The following is a 24,664-nucleotide window of genomic DNA, read 5'->3' as shown; positions in this document are numbered from 1 at the left end:
CAAGCCTAATTTAATAGACCTATACAACAAGATCAACCTTTGAGGCAGCCAGACAGACAACTGTCAACACACAATAACTGCTCTTTTACTTAGAGGTTGCACAACCTAGGCAATATGATATTAATAGTTGGATGGCTTCAATTTGTCCAATATTTTGAATATAAGTCAGTGTATTACTAGCTTTTTGTTTGACTCATATTATTATTTGGTTAAACATCTCATAGGCAACAGTGTATAAGTAAAGTATGTTGTTTAAAATTTGGCAAAAAGCTTAGGTTTTGAACTATGACATCGTAAAACTATGATTTCATTTAGGTTTTCTAAATGGGCATCTACTTTTTACCAATATGCTCTTAATCCTTAAATACTGTTGAGGTCAAATATGACCTTTTTTAAACATTTGACAGCAGTACAATATCCTAAATGTCATTCTTTTTGTCTTAAAATTGGTTACTTTTCCAAAAGTGACCCAAAAAACAGAAAAATCTAGATATTTTAAAATTGGTGAATTAATTAAGGATTAATTAATGTTTCCTTAATAATGTCTAAATAGACATTTAGTTCTAAATTCAACACAAACACTTATTATGAGGGAAATCTGGGCCTGGGGTAACAACACTGTGAAGGAATAAAATATGAAAAGTATGTAAGAGTTAAAAGAAACAAGTAACAATGCAGCTGACTTTGGAAAACACTGAATGATTTAAGCAAATCATGATTCAGTTATTTAATGTGTGCACACTGTTTTGCGGAAGTTTGGGTTTGTGTGAAACCGTTTCCTTTACTATTGCTGTTTTATTTCATGATGGACTAGAAGGAAGTAATATTATACCCACTATTTGGTTGTCATTCTAATTAAAGTGAGTCTCAGCATGCCTTGTAAAGTAAAGCCTATACCTTCTGTATTCACTGATAATCCAAAGCCAATATTCAGTGTTTGTTACTTGGAGTTCATTAAACTGGAGCTAAGAAAAAGCTACGCACTCAGATCATATCAACCCGAAAAACAAGATAATCACTTCCCCAGCCTTTATAGCCTTTATCTACAGAAGCTCCTTTTGTCTTTTATTGCTTGCGTCTGTATTAGCAGAGCTAAACCACATCCTCAAAACTTGGCCACATGCTGTATATACATTTATTCCCTTGCTCAAGTCACATTCCCTTCGATTCACTGTTTTCTTTTTTCTTATTTTAAAGTGCCTCCCAACCTCTTTTTAAACTCAACTTCATCCCACTAACTATCACACCAGCTATCTCATTCTTTCTCTATCTCAGCTCCTGTCACACCTCCTGCCTTCACTCTCCTCCTTCCCCTGTTTCTTTCTCATGTAATCCTATCCTATCTTGCAACAACAAGCTGGTAATCCTACCCTTCGTTTTATGTATGCTCACGCACATACAAAAGGAAGGAGACACACAAACACATGCACATGACACATCCTTGCGTGCTGGCACAAAGGACAAATACTCAGTTAGATACTGTCACAACAACACAAAAACGCTCCCACCTACGCGCAAAATCACACATAGTATGCACGCGCTAACAGAAAAATGCACACACAGCACAAATGCAGCGTTATTGTGTTGTCAAGTCATCAGATATACTTGGAAGAAACATGATTTCTGATTGGCTCTGAGCCCGGTGGAGTGAGAAACAGGAAACTAGCTAACATTAATTAAGGTAATCGGAGATCGGTCAAGCCGCATAAAAGGCTGTGCTTGTTTAAGAGTGTGTGTATGAAGTGGTAAACCTTTAGCTCAAATATCATTCCTCTTGTTTAAAAACAATTAGGGCATTGACCTATTCGGGTTTCTTCTTGTTTATTCAAAACTTCACAGGCCTCTCGAGAGTGTCAGTAAATTGTTTTTCTGGATGATCAAAAGTATTATGAATACAGATCTATATTGTACAATTTGGTAAATATTTAAAGGTAATAAAATTGTATGGATTACTGCATCTTACAAAGCCATTTTCTTACTAAGTGTTAGATGGGGCGATCAATACTTCTCTCATATGTGTGTGATCATCATCGGGCTGGAGCAAGAAATGATGAGGCAGGTTTAGCTGCATCTAAAATGTTTAATCTGTCGTCAGGCAGAAATGCCTTTAAATCCTTTTAATGATGTGAACTGCGAAAACAGACACGACATGAAACAAGTTTGTCTTTTGGCTCATAGAGAAACGTTTGCTCAGGAAGGGTTTTATTAGTAATCTATGAATATCTGCAAATATTAATAGAATTTATTGGAAAGCATGTGAGTATTTGTCGACTTAAAAATCAACTTTATGACTTGTTACTGTAGATATGAGAGATGAAACGAGACAGAGAGACAAAGATATACTAGGCTATATCCTCCCAACCCACACACACAGACTTAAATTATTAACACTAAGGATCTGAGAGAGAAAATTAAGGTTAGCCATTGGTTCTGTTAAATGATTCAAAAGCAATTTATTTCTCTTTTGTAGTGAGACTAAGAGAGAGGCAGGGATAGCTGTCTTGTCCTCCATTTGAACTGAAAACTAACTGATTTAAGAGATAAAAGTTAAGTGTTAAAACTCTTCCACCAGAATGTACTGGGTGTAGAACTGATTCTATCCTTTATTTCTGTTTTCCTGCTATAGAAGTATAAAAATTGCATACGTAAAATCACTTGTATGTCATATATGTGTATTTTGGAGTCATGTTGTTTGGATATGAAGACTTATGTTTCAAAGAAATTTAAATGTAGAAAGCTTTTCATTAGTGTTTTAGTGTCATTTTGGAAAGCTGCAAAACTGGCTGTACAACAAAGGTCTGAAAAATCTCTCCAACTACTTTCTTTCCATATCTGGATCAGCGTTATTCTGGATTCTGAAAGTCTTAAATTCGCTGTCCTCTAACTTCTAATTTCAACACACCACACCTCACACGCATCACATATCTATCAACCTCAATAATACAGGGCATGCAGGCATGTAACTTGAACATTTATGAGTATAGGACCATGCATTCTTAATACACAGATATATCTATTTTGAATGTGGGATTTCCTGCATTTATTAAATACTCTGCTGTCTCTCTCAGAACATATGGTGAGGAAGGCAGTTGGAGCTGGAAGGTCACTGACAATCACAAAAAAGGTTTTACTTCACAGCTTAGAAGAAAAGGTCAGTGGAAGGGATGCGATTTCAGCTCCAAAACTTGACCAAAGGAAACAATTTTTCAAGCTTTTGGGCTTATACAGGTTTGAGTTACACATACTAGATATTATTTCATGTTAGCATTTGCAGTTTTAACTCTACTAAAGAGTTTATTTAATCAGATATTATTTAAATTACTGTACTGTAAGACTACTTATTAACTTACAATGACACATTAATGGGCAGGGTTAATGTAAATAGCTGATGTAGCTTTAGGCTTAGCATACTTTAAGCAGCTTTCAGTCAGTCATTACACAGCAAACATGAAGCTTAGTTCCAGGGCTTAAAAGTAGACAGAAGTCACATTATCATTTATCTATCCATTTTCATCTCCCTCTCTCTTTCATTGCTATAGTTTTGAGGGGGAAAAGCCATTATCATCTATCCATGTCTGCTTCTATTTCCATGTCTGTCTCATTTCATCATTTTTCCCTCTTCCCCGATATTCCCATGGCTTGGACTGAAATCCCATTTATTCATACATCTATCTTTTTTCCCCTACACTATTTCACTCTTGTTCTCCGACAAACCATTTGGGTCTTTTTCGTCCTATGGCTGAAAAGGATGTTATCTATTTCTCTATGTGCGCCTCCACCTTTCTATCCATCTTTAACTCTTTTTACACAGTGGAAGTGAAAACGGTTTTATGATGGCAGCTTTGTCACTTGTGATGTCCTTGTTTTTGAAAGAAAAACACATTGGTTTATATATTTAGCATAACATTTAACTATTCAGAAATGCTATAAACACAGATAAAGATAAAGAAGATTAATACAATTACCGATGCCTTTTTAAATTTTAGTGCAATACGTACAATAGGCACACAAATTCCCATTTTCAGCCACCATCACTTTTGTGCTCTACTCACACATTAGTGTTAAGTAATGCAAGTTTATTGTGTTAAAATTCAAATGGATAATTAAAAAAAAGAAAAACCTGCTGCAGCTCTTTTAGCACAGCTGACAACTGTTGAGCTGTTAACCCATGCTTGTTTTCTCTGTTACCGGAGGGCTTGTTTTACTAAAGGACAAGATGTACATGTAACAATACATGTGCGGTTTTTTTCCCCCTTTTAATTAGTGTTTGTGTGCAAGGCACTGTGTGATCACTTGTTTCAGGGCATCGTCTCAATAATTCACAATCTTCTCTTGTCCAGAGGCAGCATGCGTTACATCCGCTCTCTATTCAACAACTTGTGCATGTGTTTTTGCATGAACGTCTACTTTCAGCTCTGTGGAGTATATATGCATATGCATCAAAGTGTATGGTTACCTATATGCGCATGCCTCTTTGAGTTTGTGAGCCTAATAGTGTGTCTGACAGCATTGTATTACATAACCCTTAATTATAACTCGGGAGAAAATGTGACAGCTTGTGACCTAATCCTTAATACAAGCATTACATTTGCACAATTCCAAGAGAAATGTGCATGTGCAAGTGTCAGGGTGTGTAATTTGACTATACCAATTAAACTAAATGTGACAGTGCTGCAAACAAATACTTCAGATTGGAAATGTGATGACTTGATAAAGACACAATGGTGTTGGCTTTCCAGTGAGTGTTCATGTCCCAGTGCAATATGGGAAGTGGCAAACAGAAGTGTGTGTGGTTCTTTAATTGTGTTGAATGACAGATCTATTACTGCAAAGGAGTCCATTATTATCAACATTAAGAGGCCTAGCGGAAGCACGCAGACATTCACGCAATCCCTATCATGCTGTGTGATTAAAGCTGACTAACGTGGTTAATGTGTATGAGAGTGTGTGTGTGTGTGTGTGTGTGTGTGTGTGTGTGTGTGTGTGTGTGTAAGTGTGCATATGCTCAAAAAGGAGTACAAAAGCTGCCACTTGGCTTTCAAGGCACTTGCTAATATGGCTTGTAAAAGCTTTTCATCTCATTTCTCTACATGTGCACCTCTTCTATCTCTCTCTCTCTCACACTCACACACACACACACAAATATGTAATATTGTGCCTATGTCTAGACTAATGAGCCAGCTGAATCACATAGAAGTAGACTTACCCACCATCTTCACACACATGCATAATGACAACTTACCCTCTCTTTACACTTTTATCCAGACTTTTAACATTCCATCTCTTAACTCTAACACTTTAGCTTTCATCATTATCCCGCTATCCTTCCTCCTTTTTTTTGCCCATCCATCGTATTTCTTCACAATTGGTCTTCCAAAATCCACTTTTCAGCTGAGGTTGGAAATCTACTTTTCAGCAGCAGCTTTCTCGCTGCAGAAAAGTAGCAAAAGAGCTGCTTCTCTCTTGTTGAGCTGGGAGAACTTGAGAGAGAAGCAAAGAGTGAGATGGAAAAAAAGAGAGAATGAGGAATCTGGTGCGTACTGCTGTGATTTCCCAGCACTGTTATTGGACAAAAGGCCCGCTGTCTCCCTTTTGGATAGCAGCAAATAAGCTGATTAACGCAATGCTACCAGATAAACTGCCAACAGTGGCCCATATACTGTATCACACTGTAAGGAGGAGGCAAGTGTTGAGAATCATTTGGTTAAATCATGCTGCTGATTGGTCACAGACACCACTCTTAAATCAAACGCAAACAGTCTCTTGTTACTGAAGCATTTGTATCAGTGCTTTCACTATCCTGCCTCTCTACTATATCTTGGCGCTGCTACATCACTTTGGGTGCAATAATTCAGAGTGACATCCATCAAGAGCCTGTAGTCATCTACAGCGATTAGATGCAACACTCGTCTCCAGCCTATAGCCTGTCAATCAGACGTAAGGCAGCATGGGCCTGTAGTAAATCAGAAGAAATATACAACAGAGTGATTTGTAGAAAAATATATGTAGGGACAAATTATACAATATATCCTAACCTAAAATACTGTTTTTCAAATGCAACCATGTCAACTAAAAGCAGTCACCATGGTGAGTCATTATTAACCCTGCGTGATCTACAGGATATGTCATGGCAAGCATATTTTTTTCCCTTAAGTTGGCAACAGTGGGTCCACCTTTTTGGGTGGACATCAGGCTTGAGCGTCTGCACTGCCTGCAAAGCGCTTCAGCCCTATTTTGGATCCTGTAAATCACATCTTGCCTACAGCTTGGAACCCCCCTATTAACTTTCCTTTCTCCTTCTTTCCAGAAACCCTAACCAGACCCTGAGTTTCCTTGCTTTTTTTTTCTGACTGTCACATTGTTAAATAAACTTTCTGTTAACTGCTGAGCAATTTTCCTTACTCTGAGTTTTGAGTCCTGACTTCCTGGCATCACGGCAGGATAATAATAAATGTAACAGTGTTGACACAATTTTTTTTTAAACTGTTGTGCCTAATAAAAGAAAGAGTTATAATTCCACAACAAAAGGGTCATTCAACTCTATGTGCTCCAAAGATCTGATATGAAAAAAAACTGTGGAATGGGGGAGCCTTTGATCACACTGTTTTAGCAAGAAAAGTTTTTCCAGTCCGCACGTCTCTTTTCCCACCACAAGTCAAAACCTTTTTTTAAACAGCATGAGTAAGACTGTTCTTAAAAACGTTAACATATCTTTATTGCTGCATCAGTATTGACAAAGTTCCCCCTTACTTCAATAGTGGCAAAAAAGTAAAGTAAAATGAACAATGATTCTTCTGTAAGCCTAACCACGCCTTAATCATACTCTTACAAAATGAAAAAAAAAAAAAATTTCTTTCTACCAGTGATCTGTGTCAGCTTTAAGGGCAGGAGTTGCGTTTGTGCGGCTTTGGGCAGTTTGCTCGTTCCTCTAAACCAGCGGTCCCCAACCCCCGGGCCTCGGACCGGTACTGGTCCGTGAGTCGTTTGGTACCGGGCCGCGAGAGTTGAGGCTCAGGTCTGAAATGTATGGTTTTCAGGGTTTTTATCGCTTTTCAGCGTTATTTTGTTATTGTTTTTATCGTTAACTCAGTTTTCCTGAGTCTTTTCACGTGTGTTATGAATAAATCTTCTTTTTTTTCGGTACCGATACTAGTTTTATTTTGTTGTATTTATCCACGACACCTTAAAGGCTGGTCCGTGAAAATATTGTCGGGCATAAACCGGTCCGTGGCGCAAAAAAGGTTGGGGACCTCTGCTCTAAACCATTAGGAATGAATACCATTAAGTATTCAACAATCTCTATTTACATAAATGATGTTCTGATTTATACTGGCCACATAAATGCTGTATATCTAACCTTTGAAATATCAAGTAAAGTCATTGTGCAATTGAATTTACACAGGTTCAGTGATAATAGTTCGTTCCATGAACCGTAAAGACCTCTTGCTCATCTAAAAGTGGAGAATCAGCAGCAAACACATTCATACATCAATCAGTGTATGACATAATCTGACAAGCAACTGTCCCCGTTTGCAAGATATGGAAATACTCAATGTGACACGCAAGCTTCAAGCAGCCTCATGAATGCTTAATAGCAGAGCAAAGAGAAATATAAATGCTAAACTATGTAATGTAGAAATTTTAGGTTTGTGTTAATCAGTGATGCCGGTAACGCGTTGCTTAGTAACGCGTTACTCCGAATATGACCACTTTTTCAGTAACGACTAATCTAACGCGTTACTATTTCCATAACAGTAGTCAGATTAAAGTTACTTGTCCAAACCACTGTGCGTTACTATTTTTTTAAGCAAAAAGATTTGGTTTCTTCTTTTCGTCTCAGCGGATGACAAACGCATACGTGTCGTGAAACGTCACATAAGCGACAGGTCACGTTTCCCGCTCACAAGCAGCCAGCGACGTAAAAAAGTGTAAACAACAATGGAGGGAGAGAGATGTTCGTTCTTTAGCTGGAAATATGGTCACTATTTTGAGTTTCTGTCAACTAAAGATTTAAATATTAAGGTTCGTTGTACACTCTGTGTTGGCGAAAAAGTGTTATCTACCTTCAAAAACACTACGTCAAACTTAAAGAAACATTTGGAGTCGCAGCACAGCACAGTCAAACTCACAGAGAGAGTCCCACCAAGTGGTCCGAAGCAGAGAGCCGTGACTTCCGCAGAAGGTCCTACACCCCCCAAACAACAAAAGTTGGACTTTGGTGCAAAACCAGTAAGTGATGAAGAATTGAAGAAGTTGGTCGCGCAGTATATTGTAGAAGAAATGCTACCTATAAACACTGTTGACTCGCCCTCGTTTCGTGCCATAATAAAAAAGATCCCTACTTCTGTTAATGCCGAGCTGCCTCACCGAACGACTTTTACTTCTTACTTGGAGAAGGAGTTTACAGAAATGGAGAGAAATTTGAAGGCCACACTGAATGAGATTGACTTTGTTTCAACTACCGCGGATATTTGGACTGCTAACAACAGAAGCTATATGGGAGTAACGCTCCACTGGATCAGTAGAACCACATTAGAGCGTCACAAGGTTGCATTAGCATGTAGGCGAATTCGTGGTAGACACACGTATGATGTCATTGGTACAGAAATCGAAAACATCCACTCCTCTTATGGATTACTCAACAAAGTAGTTGCAACAGTTACTGATAATGGATCCAACTTTGTTAAGGCGTTTCAAGTTTATCATCCTGTCACGGAGTCCGATGATGAGACGGAGGAGGAAGAGTCCAGCCCCAAAGACGATGATGTCACTTTTTCTGATCTGTCAGAAATCCTCTCGGCTGAGAATGAAAGTGATGGTCAGCTGTCTCTTCCCCCGCACCGCAGGTGTGCTTCGCACACCATCAACATAATTTGCACACGTGATGTGGAGAAACATTTAACAACCAATGCAGAGAGCAGGGCTGTGTATAGGAGCAGCACAGCAAAATGCACAGCTCTTTGGACCAAATCGAGTAGATCTACACTTGCATCAGAAACAGTGGAAGAAATCAGCAAAAGAAAGCTCCTAATACCAACATCCACAAGGTGGAATTCCTTTTTTGATGCTGTAAAGAGAATTGCAGAAATCCCCATGGGTGAGCTGAATACTCTGTGCACAAAGCTAGGACTGAAGTGCTTCAAAGATCAAGAATACCAGTTCCTGCATGAGTACTGCATGGCCATGAAACCTCTGACTGCAGCACTGGACATTTTACAAGGCGACTGTCCATATGGAACTTTACTACCAACACTTGAAGTTCTGATGCAGAAGACCCAGGCTGTGAAAGATGACCTCTCCAGGATGACTGCAGGCCTTCCAGATGCCATTGTACAGGTACGCTCTATCTTGAAATTAGTCAGATTTTTTGCTTCATACAATTCACAAACATGGAACAGAATATTAATTATCATTGAAAAATAAGATTAAAACAATTAAAATGTTTACAAGTAACCTAAAACAAAATAAATCCATAATACTGATCTCATATTAGGCATGGTTTGCAAATAATTCAATAACATAATAAATTGTAGGCATAAAAATATCAATTATGTTTTTTAGGCTATTCAGACTCGTTTCGCCGGTGTGCTGGATGACAAAGATGCCCTTCTTGCAGCTGCCAGTTGTCCAAAATTCAAACTCCGATGGCTGAGAGATGCAGGAAGGAGGGAGCGAGTAAAACAGCTTCTGACAGCAGAGTGTTGCACCACTGCTCCTCTGGTAAAAAACCCTGCCAGTGTGCCCAGTGCTACTACATCTAGCAGCCAAGGTGAGATGGACTTTTTCACTTTTGAGGCAGAGCCAGAGGAGGAGACCTATTCTGCAGAAAAAGAAGTCATGGACTACCTGATGTCAGGCTACGACCTTCAGATTCTGCATAAATTTTCAAGCATAAAGACAATTTTTTTAAAGTATAACACTCCAACCCCATCAAGTGCTCCTGTGGAGCGACTTTTTAGTCTGGGAGGTTTGGTGCTCACGCCTAAAAGAAATCGACTTTCTGACAAAAGGTTTGAGAAGCTTCTGTTAATGAGGTACAACCACTGGTTTACTCGCTCCACTCTACTGTTTCCCCCATAACATGCGATGACAACATATACTGAAAAAACAGAGAATGGGGAATCCAATTTAAATAACTATTTACAAGTAATTGAATTAAGTTTATCAAAGTCACTTAATAAACTTATTAAAGTTTTCAAGTTGATTAACTTAAAACAATTACCTGCAAGGAAGTAAGGCAATTTAAGTTGGACCTGCAGTCTCTTTTTTTTTTTTTTCATAAGATTAGTCCAAAGTTACAAAAGCGGACAATAGTGCTTACATGTGGATGGTATAAAAAGTATCTTAAGGGAAGTCAAGAAAGACTCTTTGTTTGTTTGTTTGTTTGTTTTTTTATAAAAAGTATTTATGTTAAGTGAAGTAACAAGACTGTCTTTATTTTCATACAAACAAGTATTTCTGTCAGGAAAAAAGTTTTAAGTTCAACTTCAAATGTCAGGAGATATATTGTTGACATTACTGTTAAAATACACTTCCAATAAAGTGAGTATTGGCAAAATCGGTTGATGTTTTTATGTTGAGGCAGTGGGGAGTGTTATTGGCAGCTTCTGAAAGTAACTAATAAAGTAACTAGTAATCTAACTTAGTTACTTTAAAAATAAAGTAATCAGTAAAGTAACTAAGTTACTTTTGGAAGGAGTAATCAGTAGTCCGTAATATATTACTTTTTCAAAGTAACTGTGGCAACACTGGTGTTAATACACTCTAGTAACATTACATTCATTCCGATTACTTGTTAGAAGGTACTACAACTTTGAACACTTGTATGGTTAAATGTGATATGACTGTATGTCATAGATGGGAGTTTTTCTGTAAAATGAAAGAAAATAAAGTTTTGCTCTTTATGTTGAAGCTTGGCAATTCAGTGGTAATAGTGGAGTAATAATAATACGTCCACACAGGTCACAGGTCACAGTACGTAATATTTACAAAGCAGAATGATGGGTACATAAGAATAAGTCCCACATTATAGTATGGTAACATGATCCTAATATCGTTTATTTATTTATATAGCACATTTATATACAACAAAAGTGCTGGCCAAAGTGCTGTACAAGATAAAATTACACAATAAAATTAATGTAACAGAAATAGCATCATTATCAAATAACAAATACCAAGTAGGGCTGCCACGATTAGTCGACTAGTCACGATTACGTCGACTATCAAAATTGTCAACGATTGATTTAATAGTCGACGCGTCGTTTGAAGCTTTGTCAGATCCCAAAAGACACAGGAATAAGTAGTAGTATTTAAGAGTGTAATAACGGACTGAAACAGAAGATGGCAGCACTGCATATACAAGGATGCCAGCTGCTGTTAAACCCCGAAGAAGAAGAAGTAGCTCTGTCTGCTAGTTAGTTTTAATATTACTTTTATTATTCTTACTGGGTCACAAAATAAACGTTTAGCATATTTTCTGTGTAAACTAGATGTGTAAACCTCAAATATCTGCTCAGTTTATCAAGACACTACATATTTTCAAAAGTGCTCTGATGTTTTCGGAGACGTTTGTTACCCACTAGCTCGATAGCTAGCCGGGGGCAAGGCTCACTAGAGCCCAAGAACACCGGACTCCTGGCAAATCGTTTTCAAACCCACTGCCGTCTTTCGCTATTCAGGTTAAACATATATAAGTCACTTAGATAATTTAAAAATTTTATTGTTTGGCTTTTTTTTAGTATTTTATTTGTTCCTGCGTAAATCAGTTTGGCTGAGATTAAAGTTATAGTTTTTATACAGCTGAATAAACATCAAGCAGACAACTGATTATCAGAAGTGTGAGATGCTCGAGAATATACTCCGGTGTTCTGTTATATTTTAGATAGCAAGGAGTTTATTAAACTCCACCGAAATAATCTGCAAATTTCATTAAAATTTAATAAACTATCGTCTTGTCTTTATTTTTAGTTAGCACATACCTTAAACACTTAAAGCTGTAAGCTAATGATAGTTATGCTGGTGCAGTAAGCTGTACGTTTTATAGTCGGTGACTAGTCGACTATCAAAATAATCGTTTGTGGCAGCCCTAATACCAAGTAACAGATAAATAAGTAAATAGATAAATAACTCTCGTGCTGTGTTGAAAGACAATGAGTAAAAATGTATTGAAGATTGATGGTAGGGGCCTTTCTAATGTAGAGAGGCAAATCATTCCACAATTTAGGCGCTGCGACCGGTCACCTCTATGAACCAGCCTTGACTTTGGTGTAGCCAAGAGCAAAAGGTCACCTGATCTAATAGCGCTAGGGAGCCTATGAGGCTGCTATAAGTCAGACAGATACTCTGGAACCTGTCCATTCAGCGCTTTGTAAGTCACCAATAAAATTTTATATTTAATTTTAATATGCTTAAGCATTAACCAGTATCACCTTATTATCAACAGGTTACTATGTCTTTAACATCTGTTTATAAACATTTTTACTATTTTATATATTGCTAACATTATTGCTAATAGGTTATGCCTCATGTGCATACAGTTGTTATTACAAATAGTTCCTAGATCGTCATTACTCAGCTACACAAATTTCAGTGTAATATTACTCAGCTTTAATCGTTGTCGATAACTTGTTACATCCATATTGTTTCCACCTCATTACCCAACTATTACCACATTATTCCTAAGCTGTGATAGAAAGCGCTAACACCATCTCACTTGTAAACTGCACTTGTATATGCCACAATGCTATCTAGCAGTCTTGGTCCCAATCTTGAGACCCTTCTCCAGCTCAGCCTTTTCAATCTGAGCCCAAGTGTAAGCAGTGAGGACAAAATAGTAGACTTAAAACTGACTGGATGAAGTTGTGGATTATCAGGTTCCACCATGGGGCAGCAGGTAGTTCACTTCCTAACAGGGGAGCATCCAGTCTGCTCTGTCTTTGATAATAGTTTTAGAGCATATTTCACTCACTAGCTAAGGTTATTGTGATTTCTTGTGAAAAACATATGTACACCATTTGATTTTAGTATTTACAGGTATATATAGGTTTATCTTATAATTTGTGGCACCCGTAAGCTGTGATCTGTATTTGAATAAAGGCAACAAATGCTTTGGGAGAGAAGTGGCAAGAACACATCCCTGGGTTTTTAAGAATGTGTGTTCACTCTTCAGCGTGATCCTACACTTTTTTTGTTACTTGCAAAGCTGGGGAGACTTACAATACTCTTTTTGTTGCTTCTTGAACTTTACATTGTAATAGTAACACTCAAGAGCAGACAGTCCACACTGTGCATGCAAAGTAATAGTGGTTTAAGTTAAAACTGACAGCAAACATTCAGGACTTTTTTTGATAATAGAAATGTTGTATAGGAACAAGCAGTTAAGAAGGCCAACAAGTCGATTCGACCTAGGTTTTTCTGAAGAAATCATCACTTTTATTCATTCCATATTATTCCTTTTCCCAACTTTTCTCTCCACAAATCAGTATAAATGATCTTGCTGTCACTAGTTTCTCATGTCAGATTCTTGCATATCTCAGACAGATTCTTTGTCATGCTGTCGTTAGCTCTAAATGGGTTTAATCAGTTTCTCTATTCCCTCTTTTTTCTTGAAGGAGCTCTCTTTTTTCCACAAGAGTAAATTTATACAGAATTACCTCCCACTTCACTTCTCGGTTACTGCTTCTCATTCCCTTTCTGGCTCTCACCTCCTTGCTGAGTTTTGTCATGTTGCCATCCAAGATTGTGGAAAATTTTTAGCAACATTTTGAACAGCTGGCAATAGAGAAAGAGTGAATCAGTGCCGTGTTTTCTTGAATTGCTTTTATGCAAATTTAAGTGTAGTGCAATAGGATTACATAATCAAATCATACCAGCAACACATCTATTATCTTTGTAAATGATGCTGCTTCATTTCTGCTTCCCATCTGTCATTTATGTTAGTTTCACAGATTAATTTACCAGTTCTCTTTATTTCCTCATGCTGGCATATCCTTGTAGGGTTTTTATCCTATGTTGTCTTTTTTTAAGGAAATTACATATAATTGACTCGTCTAAAATACAGAACTTATGCAACTTATGCAATAGCATGGGCAGCAAGATGGTGCATGTGAGAATCTTTAATAAAGTTGTGATTTAATTAAGCTCTTTTTTTGTCAACCTGCTAGTTCCCTCATGCTGTCTGTGTGATGTCCAGGCATGTGAGCACTCTCTCCTTAACCTAAAGCAGAAAGAGACGGAAAACTGCAAGCGTGGGAAATAACTGATTCTTGCACATTTTATGTGTTTTTAAAAAAAATGATTTTGATTGCAAGTGTAAAAAAGTAACAAACATATTAAACGAAATCATTTAGTTCTAAAGTCACAATGGTGTGGTTTATGCATGGCTTTAGCTCCTCTTATGGTATTCACTCTTATTCCTCTCCTTTTCCCCTTTCACAGGTTTCACTCTCTGTATTGACTCCCAGTCACCAACCCCCTCCTGTGTGAAAACCACCTCTTCAACACTTATCTAAATCAATTGCTTGATTTAATAAATTCGCACTCAATCCCATATAATTGGATCCATTCCAATTTCTGTGTGTCACATCGTTCATGGAGCCCCTTCTGCACCTCCTGTCTCCCCCTTGTTTTTTGTCCTTATAAAATAAATATTAATTTTAAGGTCTCACTCTCTGTTCCTTTCATTTTATGCCACTGTTTAACAATGAATCTTTGTCAGTTCTTATCTTTCACAAGTGGCCATCCTTCTCATCTCTATGTTCTCTAAAAAAAAAATAATGTTTTTCCCCCTTATTCTGTCTCAATATTTGCCTATTTCTCTTTCCATTTTCTCTCACTGTTTTGGACCCTTTATTTATTGTTACATATTAAATGTGCTTACACAGTATGGATAAAAGTATTGCACCACACGTCTTAATCTTTAAATTCAGGTCTTTTCAGTCCCATTGCCTCAGCTGAAAATGAAGAACCTAGTCATGCAGTCTGCTTTTACAAACATTTGTGACAGAATGGCTCTCAGGGGCTGGAGCGGGGTAGTGTAACAGGATGCTATCGTTGCAACAAGTCAGGTAGTAAATGGTATTATTGCAAAGTTAAAGCATTAGACGGACAGTGACAAAGTATTTACATTTACAGAAAATGCTGCAGCTCATAGTGTGTAAGTTCCCAGTGCTCTACTGTCTCAGTAACTGCACAGTTCCAAACCCTCTCAAGCATTAACATCTGCACAAAAACTGTGCACTGGGAGCTTCATGCTAAGTGTTTCCATTGCTGAACGGACTGGCAGGATTATGTTTATTATGATTTCTGAGTATTCTTGAAATTATCTCTAAGTCGCTGTGTGCCTATCATTTACAATCCAAACACAAGTTCTCTTGGATAATTTTTGTCCTGTTGAGCTAAACACATTCTGCTAAAATAATTTCTGTGGCATTAAAAACAAAATGATGCAGCATATATATCTACTTTTAGCTTCACCCTTTCCTTTAGAAAGCAGTCTGTCAGTTTCTTTGCTCAAATTAGAAGTTCATTCAACGTGTGCAATATGTTAACATACATAAAAACACATGTACTGCATACACAATCACATTCAGCAAAATGAGCGGTCACTCACAGTTGAATAAAACAGAGATAACTGATTCATGGCCGCTTAAGTGACATTATCCAAGAGCACGAAAAAAGGAAGAGAGTGTGACAAATAGACAGAATATGAGCCAGATGAGAGTAGAAGAGGGGAAGGAGGGATGAGAGTCTGAATGGTGCAGTGATAGAGGAAGGCATGGTGAGAGGTGGAGAGAAGGTCACGAGGTTTTTTGTTTGCGAAATGAATCCTCTCACTGCACGCTTTAATGTAAGAGCTCAGCCACTTATTCAGCCAGGGAAGGAAAGGACATGGAGGAGAGATAAGTAATTATAATTTCAGGATGTACTTTAGAATATTCACTAGTAACCACATCCATTTTTGTAGCAGTTCAAAAGAGCACAACCTGAGCTTTCCAAACAACCTATCTTCTGGATGAGGCTATGCGTAGTGGGTGTAGCAGTTTTGAATACTGTTAAAATTAGACTTCTGTGCTTAAAGATTGTAGCTGAAGTAGCTTCTGTATTCCCACTGGATTAAAATCATATCCCACCAGATTTTCTCCCTTTCACCCCCTGATCGCATTTTCTGTATGACCATGTGACATTGCAGCATGATGCAACATACTGTATGCTGAAATATTAATATAAATGAAGGTTGACTACAACAAATAAGAGTCATGGTTTGCTTAGGTTACTTGTGATTGTAAATTGGCCGCCTCTCCTCCTGTGACAGCTGTGATAGGCTACGGGCCCCCACTACCTGGAACTGGATACATATTAAGGGGAGGGGGGGAGGGAGGGATGGATTTTACCCAAAATTGGTCTCCACACTTAACATTGTCTGAATTAGGCAAATTAAATTATTGTATGTAAGGAGTAAATTAACATGGTGAGTAATCATAAAAACGACCAAAAGAATCTAAGTGCTAAGTAATGAAAGCTACTTCACTTGACTTGGCTTTATTCTGATTACACAACTTTTGTTTAAGTTTCTTAATTATCTATTCTGTAATATAAAATTATGTTAGTGATGGTACTGTGCTAGATTGCGTTTTAGTGCAACACGCACACACACAAAGGAAAGCATGCATATTCCCTGGTCCAAGAGGTTCCAAATTGGTTGCAAAGAAAGTGCTGCTCCTGGTTTAGAAGATTACTGTGATTGCCTGTAGTTTTTTATTTTTGTCTGCAAATACTCGCTAACTACTTGCCGATTGGTAGTAGAGTTTGATAAAGTCCAAGACACACTGGAAATGGAGAAGGTTTACCTTCAAAGTTAAAGTTGTGGCTCAGCGTTGAAGCCAACATGCTTTAAAGGGTGTAGTCTCCATTTGTGTCACAGTTTTTGCAGTTTCGCTGCAGCTCAGAGAGTAGCTGGCTAGACAAGTCCAGCACTTCCATTCAAACTATGACCACAGCAATAAGCAAGCAAAACAATCACAATGAGGTTTTTGACAACTGCCTGGGAAATACACATTTTTCTATAGCAACAGGTGGTGGACAGGGGGGCAGTGAGCAGTCTGGAGGCTAAGTGACTGAAGATTTGGCAATAATTTTCCCAGCAACTGCCATCAACCTCCTGCAACCAATCACAACTGACAGAGAAATGGGGGACAAGTTAGCGACACATGGGTAGTGATTAGCTCTCTCACTCTCTGTGACTAAAAGCAGTAACAGGTGGGAGTAGTGTTTAACCACTACAGTTTCAACACTATTCCCACACTACTTTTCTCTGAATATGGCAGGCCATGTTATCTTTTTTATGATAAGGTTATAAAATTGGGAGATACATAAAATTGATCTTCTATGTTGGCCTGTGTCAGTGTCAGCAGACTTTCTTTCTCATCAAAGATATAAAGACACACAGTGTCTAGCCTGGTGGCAGTTTTTTAGGTTTCTGTTCTATTATTTTCATGTTTTGTTTGATTTTCAGTTTATAAGTAGCTTTATTATCAAGCAATCTGCATATAATACTTAAGTGTTTTTTTTTCTTTTTTCCCCCCTTCTGTTGTTAAATTTGATACGATTTGACTTACTTACCTTAAACTACTTAATTAAGTTCAGGAAAAGATTATCATTCTCAAAATAGGCCTTTACCAACATTAACCACATGTTACGGAGCCCCATTTTCCCATCACACTCTTATAATACCTCAACCAGGGATGGGAATTGTAAACGTGTCCCTATAAAAAAAGAAACTAAACGACATACCCCTCAGGCATTTACTAGTTTTACAGCATTTATTATCTAAAATATTACTACAGTTGGCATAGTGGAGCAGTTTTACTATCACACATGTTGCTGACAAACTGAACTGAAGTTCAGCTGAATGCTGAACTCTAGGATTCTGTCTCGATAAGCAGGATTTACAAAACAATTTAGAATTAAGAGTTAAGGTAAAATGGTCTCATTTCTTGTTTTGTATTCTCTGAGTTTGGAGTTCCCTCATCACATCAGATACTGAAGTAATGTAGTAATATTCGTGTCAGTGTTATTAACTTGTAATATTACTGTAGGACTTTTCAGGCACACTGACTATTGTTGCTGATGTTACTCAGAGGTAAATATATAAAAAAAAAAAAAAACACCCAGCACGCCCCTGCGGGCGGTTTATCCTTCAAGCTCGGGTCCTCTACCAGAGGCCTGGGAGCTTGAGGGTCCTGCGCAGTATCTTAGCTGTTCCCAGGACTGCGCTCTTCTGGACAGAGATCTCCGATGTTGTTCCTGGGATCTGCTGGAGCCACTCGCCTAGCTTGGGAGTCACCGCACCTAGTGCTCCGATTACCACGGGGACCACTGTTACCTTCACCCTCCACATCCTCTTGAGCTCTTCTCTGAGCCCTTGGTATTTCTCCAGCTTCTCGTGTTCCTTCTTCCTGATATTGCTGTCATTCGGAACCGCTACATCGATCACTACGGCCGTCTTCTTCTGTTTGTCTACCACCACTATGTCCGGTTGGTTAGCCACCACCATTTTGTCCGTCTGTATCTGGAAGTCCCACAGGATCTTAGCTCGGTCATTCTCCACCACCCTTGGGGGCATCTCCCATTTTGACCTCGGGACTTCCAGATTATACTCGGCACAGATGTTCCTGTACACTATGCCGGCCACTTGGTTATGGCGTTCCATGTATGCCTTGCCTGCTAGCATCTTGCACCCTGCTGTTATGTGCTGGATTGTCTCTGGGGCATCTTTACACAGCCTGCACCTGGGGTCTTGCCTGGTGTGATAGACCCCAGCCTCTATGGATCTTGTGCTCAGAGCTTGTTCTTGTGCTGCCATGATTAGTGCCTCTGTGCTGTCTTTCAGTCCAGCTTTGTCCAGCCACTGGTAGGATTTCTGGATATCAGCCACCTCCTCTATCTGCCGGTGGTACATACCGTGCAGGGGCCTGTCCTTCCATGATGGTTCCTCGTCTCCCTCCTCTTTCTTGGGTTTCTGCTGCCTGAGGTATTCACTGAGCACTCGGTCAGTTGGGGCCATCTTCCTAATGTATTCTTGGATGTTCGTTGTCTCATCCTGGACTGTGGTGCTGACACTCACCAGTCCCCGGCCCCCTTCCTTCCGCTTAGCGTACAGCCTCAGGGTGCTGGATTTGGGGTGAAACCCTCCATGCATGGTAAGGAGCTTTCTTGTCTTTATGTCAGTGGCTTCTATCTCCTCCTTTGGCCAGCCTATTACCCCAGCAGGGTACCTGATCACGGGCAGGGCGTACGTGTTGATGGCCCGGATCTTGTTCTTACCATTCAGCTGACTCCTCAGGACTTGCCTGACCCTCTGCAGGTACTTGGTGGTTGCAGCTTTTCTAGCGGCCTCTTCATGGTTCCCATTCGCCTGTGGGATCCCCAAGTACTTGTAACTGTCCTCTATGTCTGCAATGTTGCCTTCTGGTAGTTCAATCCCCTCAGTTCTGACTACCTTCCCTCTCTTTGTTACCATCCGACTACACTTCTCCAGTCCGAACGACATTCCAATGTCATTGCTGTATAGCCTGGTAGTGTGGATCAGTGAATCGATGTCTCGTTCACTCTTGGCATACAGCTTGATGTCATCCATGTACAGGAGGTGGCTGACAACTGCTCCGTTCTGTAGTCGGTATCCGTAGCCAGTCTTGTTAATGATCTCACTGAGGGGGTTCAGGCCTATGCAGAACACTGACTATATATATATATGTATGTATATATATATATATATATATATATATACGGACGGACAAAATGGTGGTGGCTAACCAACCGGACATAGTGGTGGTAGACAAACAGAAGAAGACGGCCGTAGTGATCGATGTAGCGGTTCCGAATGACAGCAATATCAGGAAGAAGGAACACGAGAAGCTGGAGAAATACCAAGGGCTCAGAGAAGAGCTCGAGAGGATGTGGAGGGTGAAGGTAACGGTGGTCCCCGTGGTAATCGGAGCACTAGGTGCGGTGACTCCCAAGCTAGGCGAGTGGCTCCAGCAGATCCCGGGAATAACATCGGAGATCTCTGTCCAGAAGAGCGCAGTCCTGGGAACAGCTAAGATACTGCGCAGGACCCTCAAGCTCCCAGGCCTCTGGTAGAGGACCCGAGCTTGAAGGATAAACCGCCCGCAGGGGCGTGCTGGGTGTTTATATATATATATATATATATATATATATATATATATATATATATATTTATTTATATATATATATATTTATTTATATATATATATTTATTTATATATATATTTATATTAAAACAACAACTGCTTAAACAAGAGTTAAAGCATGTGAAAGTCGATTCCCACTTGGTGATTTTACTACAATCACAAGCTACACTTACAAAGTTACTATGACAATACAGAGAAAATGTTTCATTTATGTTGACATAAAGGGTCATAAGGAGCAGAGCAGAAAGAGCTGGTTTGTAAACAGTTAGGAAAGTGTTAGATGGTGGCTTAGACAGCTGCATGTACGTGCCTACGCTGAGTGATACTGACAGGCAGATATGTTTGAACAACTGGAGTCCTTATTAAAGATGGCAGCTCAGAGCAGAACATTGTATAGTTCACATCTGGTTTTTACTATAAAATATTTATTTAAATTGACATTTAAGGTAAAAACAAGAATAATAAATCAAATATCATCGTTATTTTTTCATAACTAATGGAAGTCTTATAAGGAGAAGCTTCCATGCACTGGCTAATCAGAAAAGAGCAAGCTCCAGCCTTTAAACACTTTTGTTATTATTACTAATTCTTTATTTTAGTATTATTTATTTGTTTGTGTATTTATTTATTCCCATGTGTTTTACATCACATGGAAAGAAAAAAGAACAGAAATTGAAAATTCAACAAGCAACAGCTGCAAAGCTGTAAGGCTGAAAAGAACGACCTTGGGTTTTCAGTATATAGGACAGCTGTGAGAAATCTGAAATGAAACAATTCATTTTATCCTCATCCCACAGGTACAGTGTGATTTGAAAATGCCCCCAAAATGATCAATTTTAGTTGCATTTTGTACATAGAAGACGAAGCTTGGTCTTAACACAGTGACTTTAAGAGCAGGAGTTAAGAGGGTGTACTTAAAGCAACCTGTTTCAGACAGATGTCGAACCGAAGAGCTTCATTATGTACAAGATTTTTTAAAGATATGCAGCAAGAGCTCTAAAAGAAAATAGGCCTGCAAATGTGCACGATAAGACCCAATTGGGTATAGTTCTCCTGTCATTTTTAGGGCTATAAAGGTTGAAAGAGGGTGTTTTGAAACACAGGAGACACTCTGTTAAAAACCACACATAAAAAAAAAATACAATTCCTACAAAGCTTTCTTTTAAGGGTAAAGCACTCTTATGCCAAGTGAAAAGTGTTTCTTAGAAAGTTTTCCACCACAGTGAGGAGGAGGAGGAGGGAACAGTTGGGAGTGGGGAGAGAAGCACTTGATGGCACACTCTTGACTTGTCTCTGTTTGAAAAGCTGAACCTGCAGCTAAGAAAATCTCAAAGCTGTTTTTGTGTATTCGCCCGTGTGTGTCAGTAAGCACAAGCATGTAAGAATCCACTGATTACGTGTGGTGAAATCAAAGCTTTGAGAGAAAAACTGATCAGAAAAGCCACCTTTATTTTCCTTTTCCCTCTCTCCCAGATAAAGATTTAAAAAAAATTATATTTTTGAGAAAATACGTTTTTGATTATAATTTTTTTAATCAGGTGCAGTACAGGAACTGAAAATGGAAAAAGTGCATATATAGATTGCTTTTTCCCTCATCTTCTTTTCCTATAAATATGTACACTCACCCACAGACGTACATATAATAAGCACCAACAAACAAACCAAACCTGAGAATAAATGCACGCTGACATACTTACAGAGAACAAACGCAAAGATCACCAAAATCAAACTGCACATGCACAGCAAACAGAACAAACACAAATACACAGATGCACACGTAAAGCAAAAAGGCATGCTGACACATTTGTTCAAACACACACGCATAAACACACACAAACGCACACAAACACACAGTAGGTTTTGACAGAATCGCGCCCACATAGGCAAGCTGCAAAGAGAGAGGGAGAGAGAAGGAGAGAGATGGAGGTGGGGGAATGAGGAGAGGAGTGAATGAGAGGGAGAGGAAGGAAGAAGAGAGGAAGAGCATATAGGACAGCAAGAGAGAGAAGGGGGTGATAGAAAGGGTAGAAACAAAGTGAAAGGAAAACAAAAGAGTGACAGACAATATAAGAGGAAAGAGATGTGCTAGATGAGTGATGAAAACATGAAAGGGACTTCCTCTGAAACACCCAGCCACCACAAATCAAACAATTATAGCTCATCATCAATGTATCAGACACACACGCACACACACACACACACACACACACACACACTCACACACACATATGCTATCAATCCAATTTATAGGTATGTTAAATACTAAAAAGCAAATGATAAGTAGGTCAGTACTTCACCTTTTAGACTTACATAGGCTTAGTCTTATGTATAATGATCTGAAAAATGAGCATCATACATAAAACTGCATCATATGACATGTGGCTTTACATGTGAGAAGATATTTCTCCCCCAGTGAAAGAAGTGGAATGCATAAATAATGTTGAGACAGTATAGGGCCTTCTCTGCACTCTATTTCAGCTCTGTCAATACCACAGCTCAGTTCCTGACTGTAAAAAAGTAATTCACACTATAGGTGTTCACATGAGCATACTGAGCTCACTTCCACCCTGGAATCACCCTGTTTGGGGTCGAATTCTAGGTTTCGAGTGAAAGGAAATTTGTTTGGCTCAAGCTTATTCTGTACCTGGAGATGTGCTCTTAAGGTGATATATCTCAGTTTCATACCTACACAGTATGTGTTTTTAAATCGTTTTTTCACAGGAAGTGAGTACACCCCAAATGGTATGAGCTCTTGATTCAATTCAATTTTATTTATATAGCGCCAAATCAGAACAACAGTAGCCTCAGGGCGCTTTTATACAGTAGATCCTACAATGATAGATACTTTAAATGATATATATCATTGATAAGTAGAATGAGATATATATATATATATATATATATACATATATATATATATATATATATATATATATATATATAGAGAGAGAGAGAGAGAGAGAGAGAGAGAGAGAGAGAGAGATCATATAGTTATTATAAATTATCCTAATCCCAAGTGAACTCTTTTAAAATGAGATGTGAAGAACCAAACTAAAATGTTCTCGGTTGTAGTGTCTGTATATGTGCATCTGGTCATATGCCATATGGACATTGCCAGAAAAATTTTTAAAAAGTCACTGAGACTTTACCAAAATGCACAAATGAAAACATAGCTGTAGTCGGGAGGTACGGGATGAGCTATAGTTTCTATAATCAAAACAACAGAATGTCCTCCCAGAATGATCCCACAATATAACACTGGAAAGCAGACAGGCAAGTGCTTCAGACTTGGCACAGGGGTTATCAATGGAAATCTGAGTTTCTTGTGACAGCTCAGACAGTGTGAAGGACCTCTGTGGATGGTGGCCAAGGGAAAAAAAAACAGTGAAGCATGGAGGTGGAGTGTGACGATATGGGGCTAAGTGCAAAAGGTGTTGTGTGGAGATGACATTTACAGATGGGACCATAAATGCCTGTGAATACACCAAAATACTGGCTGACGTAATGATTCCCAATCTCCAGAAGCCTGGCAGAAGAGGAGTATAGATTTTCCAAAGAAGCAAACAGTACAAACTGTGACCTGGCTGAATATCTCCCCTGACTTGAATCTAATAGAACACTTTTAGAACACTCTTTGCTTATTAAGCAACACAAGTTTAGCAAAATTCAAAAGTTCTGAATCACAGTAACGAAGGGGTAAAATTACTTTTGTAACAGTGAGTTAATACTTTTGGTCCTCTATTTTTTTTTTTTAATAAAAGCTTCTCTTTTTTATAAGACAGTTAAGAAAAAGACTGGAAATGGTTTGGGGCAGACTTAAACGCAGGCTCCTGCAAAACCTTTAATAAAGCTTAAACAGGTGAGTTTGTAACAACCCTTACTATTGTGGTATAGTATCGCTAGGAGGTGTTGTCCCACTATTGTAGTAGTTGAAGAGACTCCTAGTACGTGAGTGTGGTGGCAGCCGTTACATGCTGCTCGTGTATCTGTTCCGAGAGAAACTGTACCATTGTAACGGGCTAGCACCTGCGACTGCCTAACCCCGCACATGTATGTACTGACAGAGTAGAGCTGTGGAGACCTGGCTGGTATGGTCTTGTACAGCTAAAGACAAATAAAGGTCTGTTGTTCAATTTAACCGACTGGCCTCCGAGTTATCCGGCTAACCTCCACACCACATGCCCGCTGGACCTGCTAGCCGCTTCTTCCTCACCAGACTGTTACAAGCTATAACAGCACACTGGCCCTACTTTTAATATTCCTAAACAGTTTTAAGAAAAATAAGCACAAATGCAGTGCTGTTGGGTTGAGAAAAACTGCAAATTCAGTCATTACAATCACCCTGGAATCACTGCATCCACTGCTGTACAGTACACTGTAAACAAAGATCATATTTTTACAGAGCAAATTTTTAAGTAAACAGTAATACCACTGGTACCAGTAATTTACAA

At 38.8% G+C, this 24,664-nt stretch overlaps 2 protein-coding genes across 2 annotated transcripts in view; one reads left to right on the top strand and one right to left on the bottom strand.

The window, feature by feature from the left end:
* Positions 1-24,664, bottom strand: part of LOC308403984 (transmembrane protein 132C) — a 310,199-nt gene that overhangs the window by 242,069 nt on the left and 43,466 nt on the right. The window lies entirely within an intron of this gene.
* Positions 7,837-10,616, top strand: LOC308404482 (uncharacterized protein). The gene is made up of 2 exons (XM_080894551.1): positions 7,837-9,336; positions 9,562-10,616. Exons 1-2 carry the CDS (start codon positions 7,939-7,941, stop codon positions 10,078-10,080), a joined length of 1,917 nt encoding a protein of 638 aa, XP_080750677.1. The 5' UTR covers positions 7,837-7,938; the 3' UTR covers positions 10,081-10,616.

The sequence above is a fragment of the Rhamphochromis sp. 'chilingali' genome (assembly GCF_963969265.1).
Source record: "Rhamphochromis sp. 'chilingali' genome assembly, chromosome: 10".
Lineage (NCBI taxonomy): Eukaryota > Metazoa > Chordata > Actinopteri > Cichliformes > Cichlidae > Rhamphochromis > Rhamphochromis sp. 'chilingali'.
This window is presented reverse-complemented; position numbering and strand designations above follow the sequence as displayed.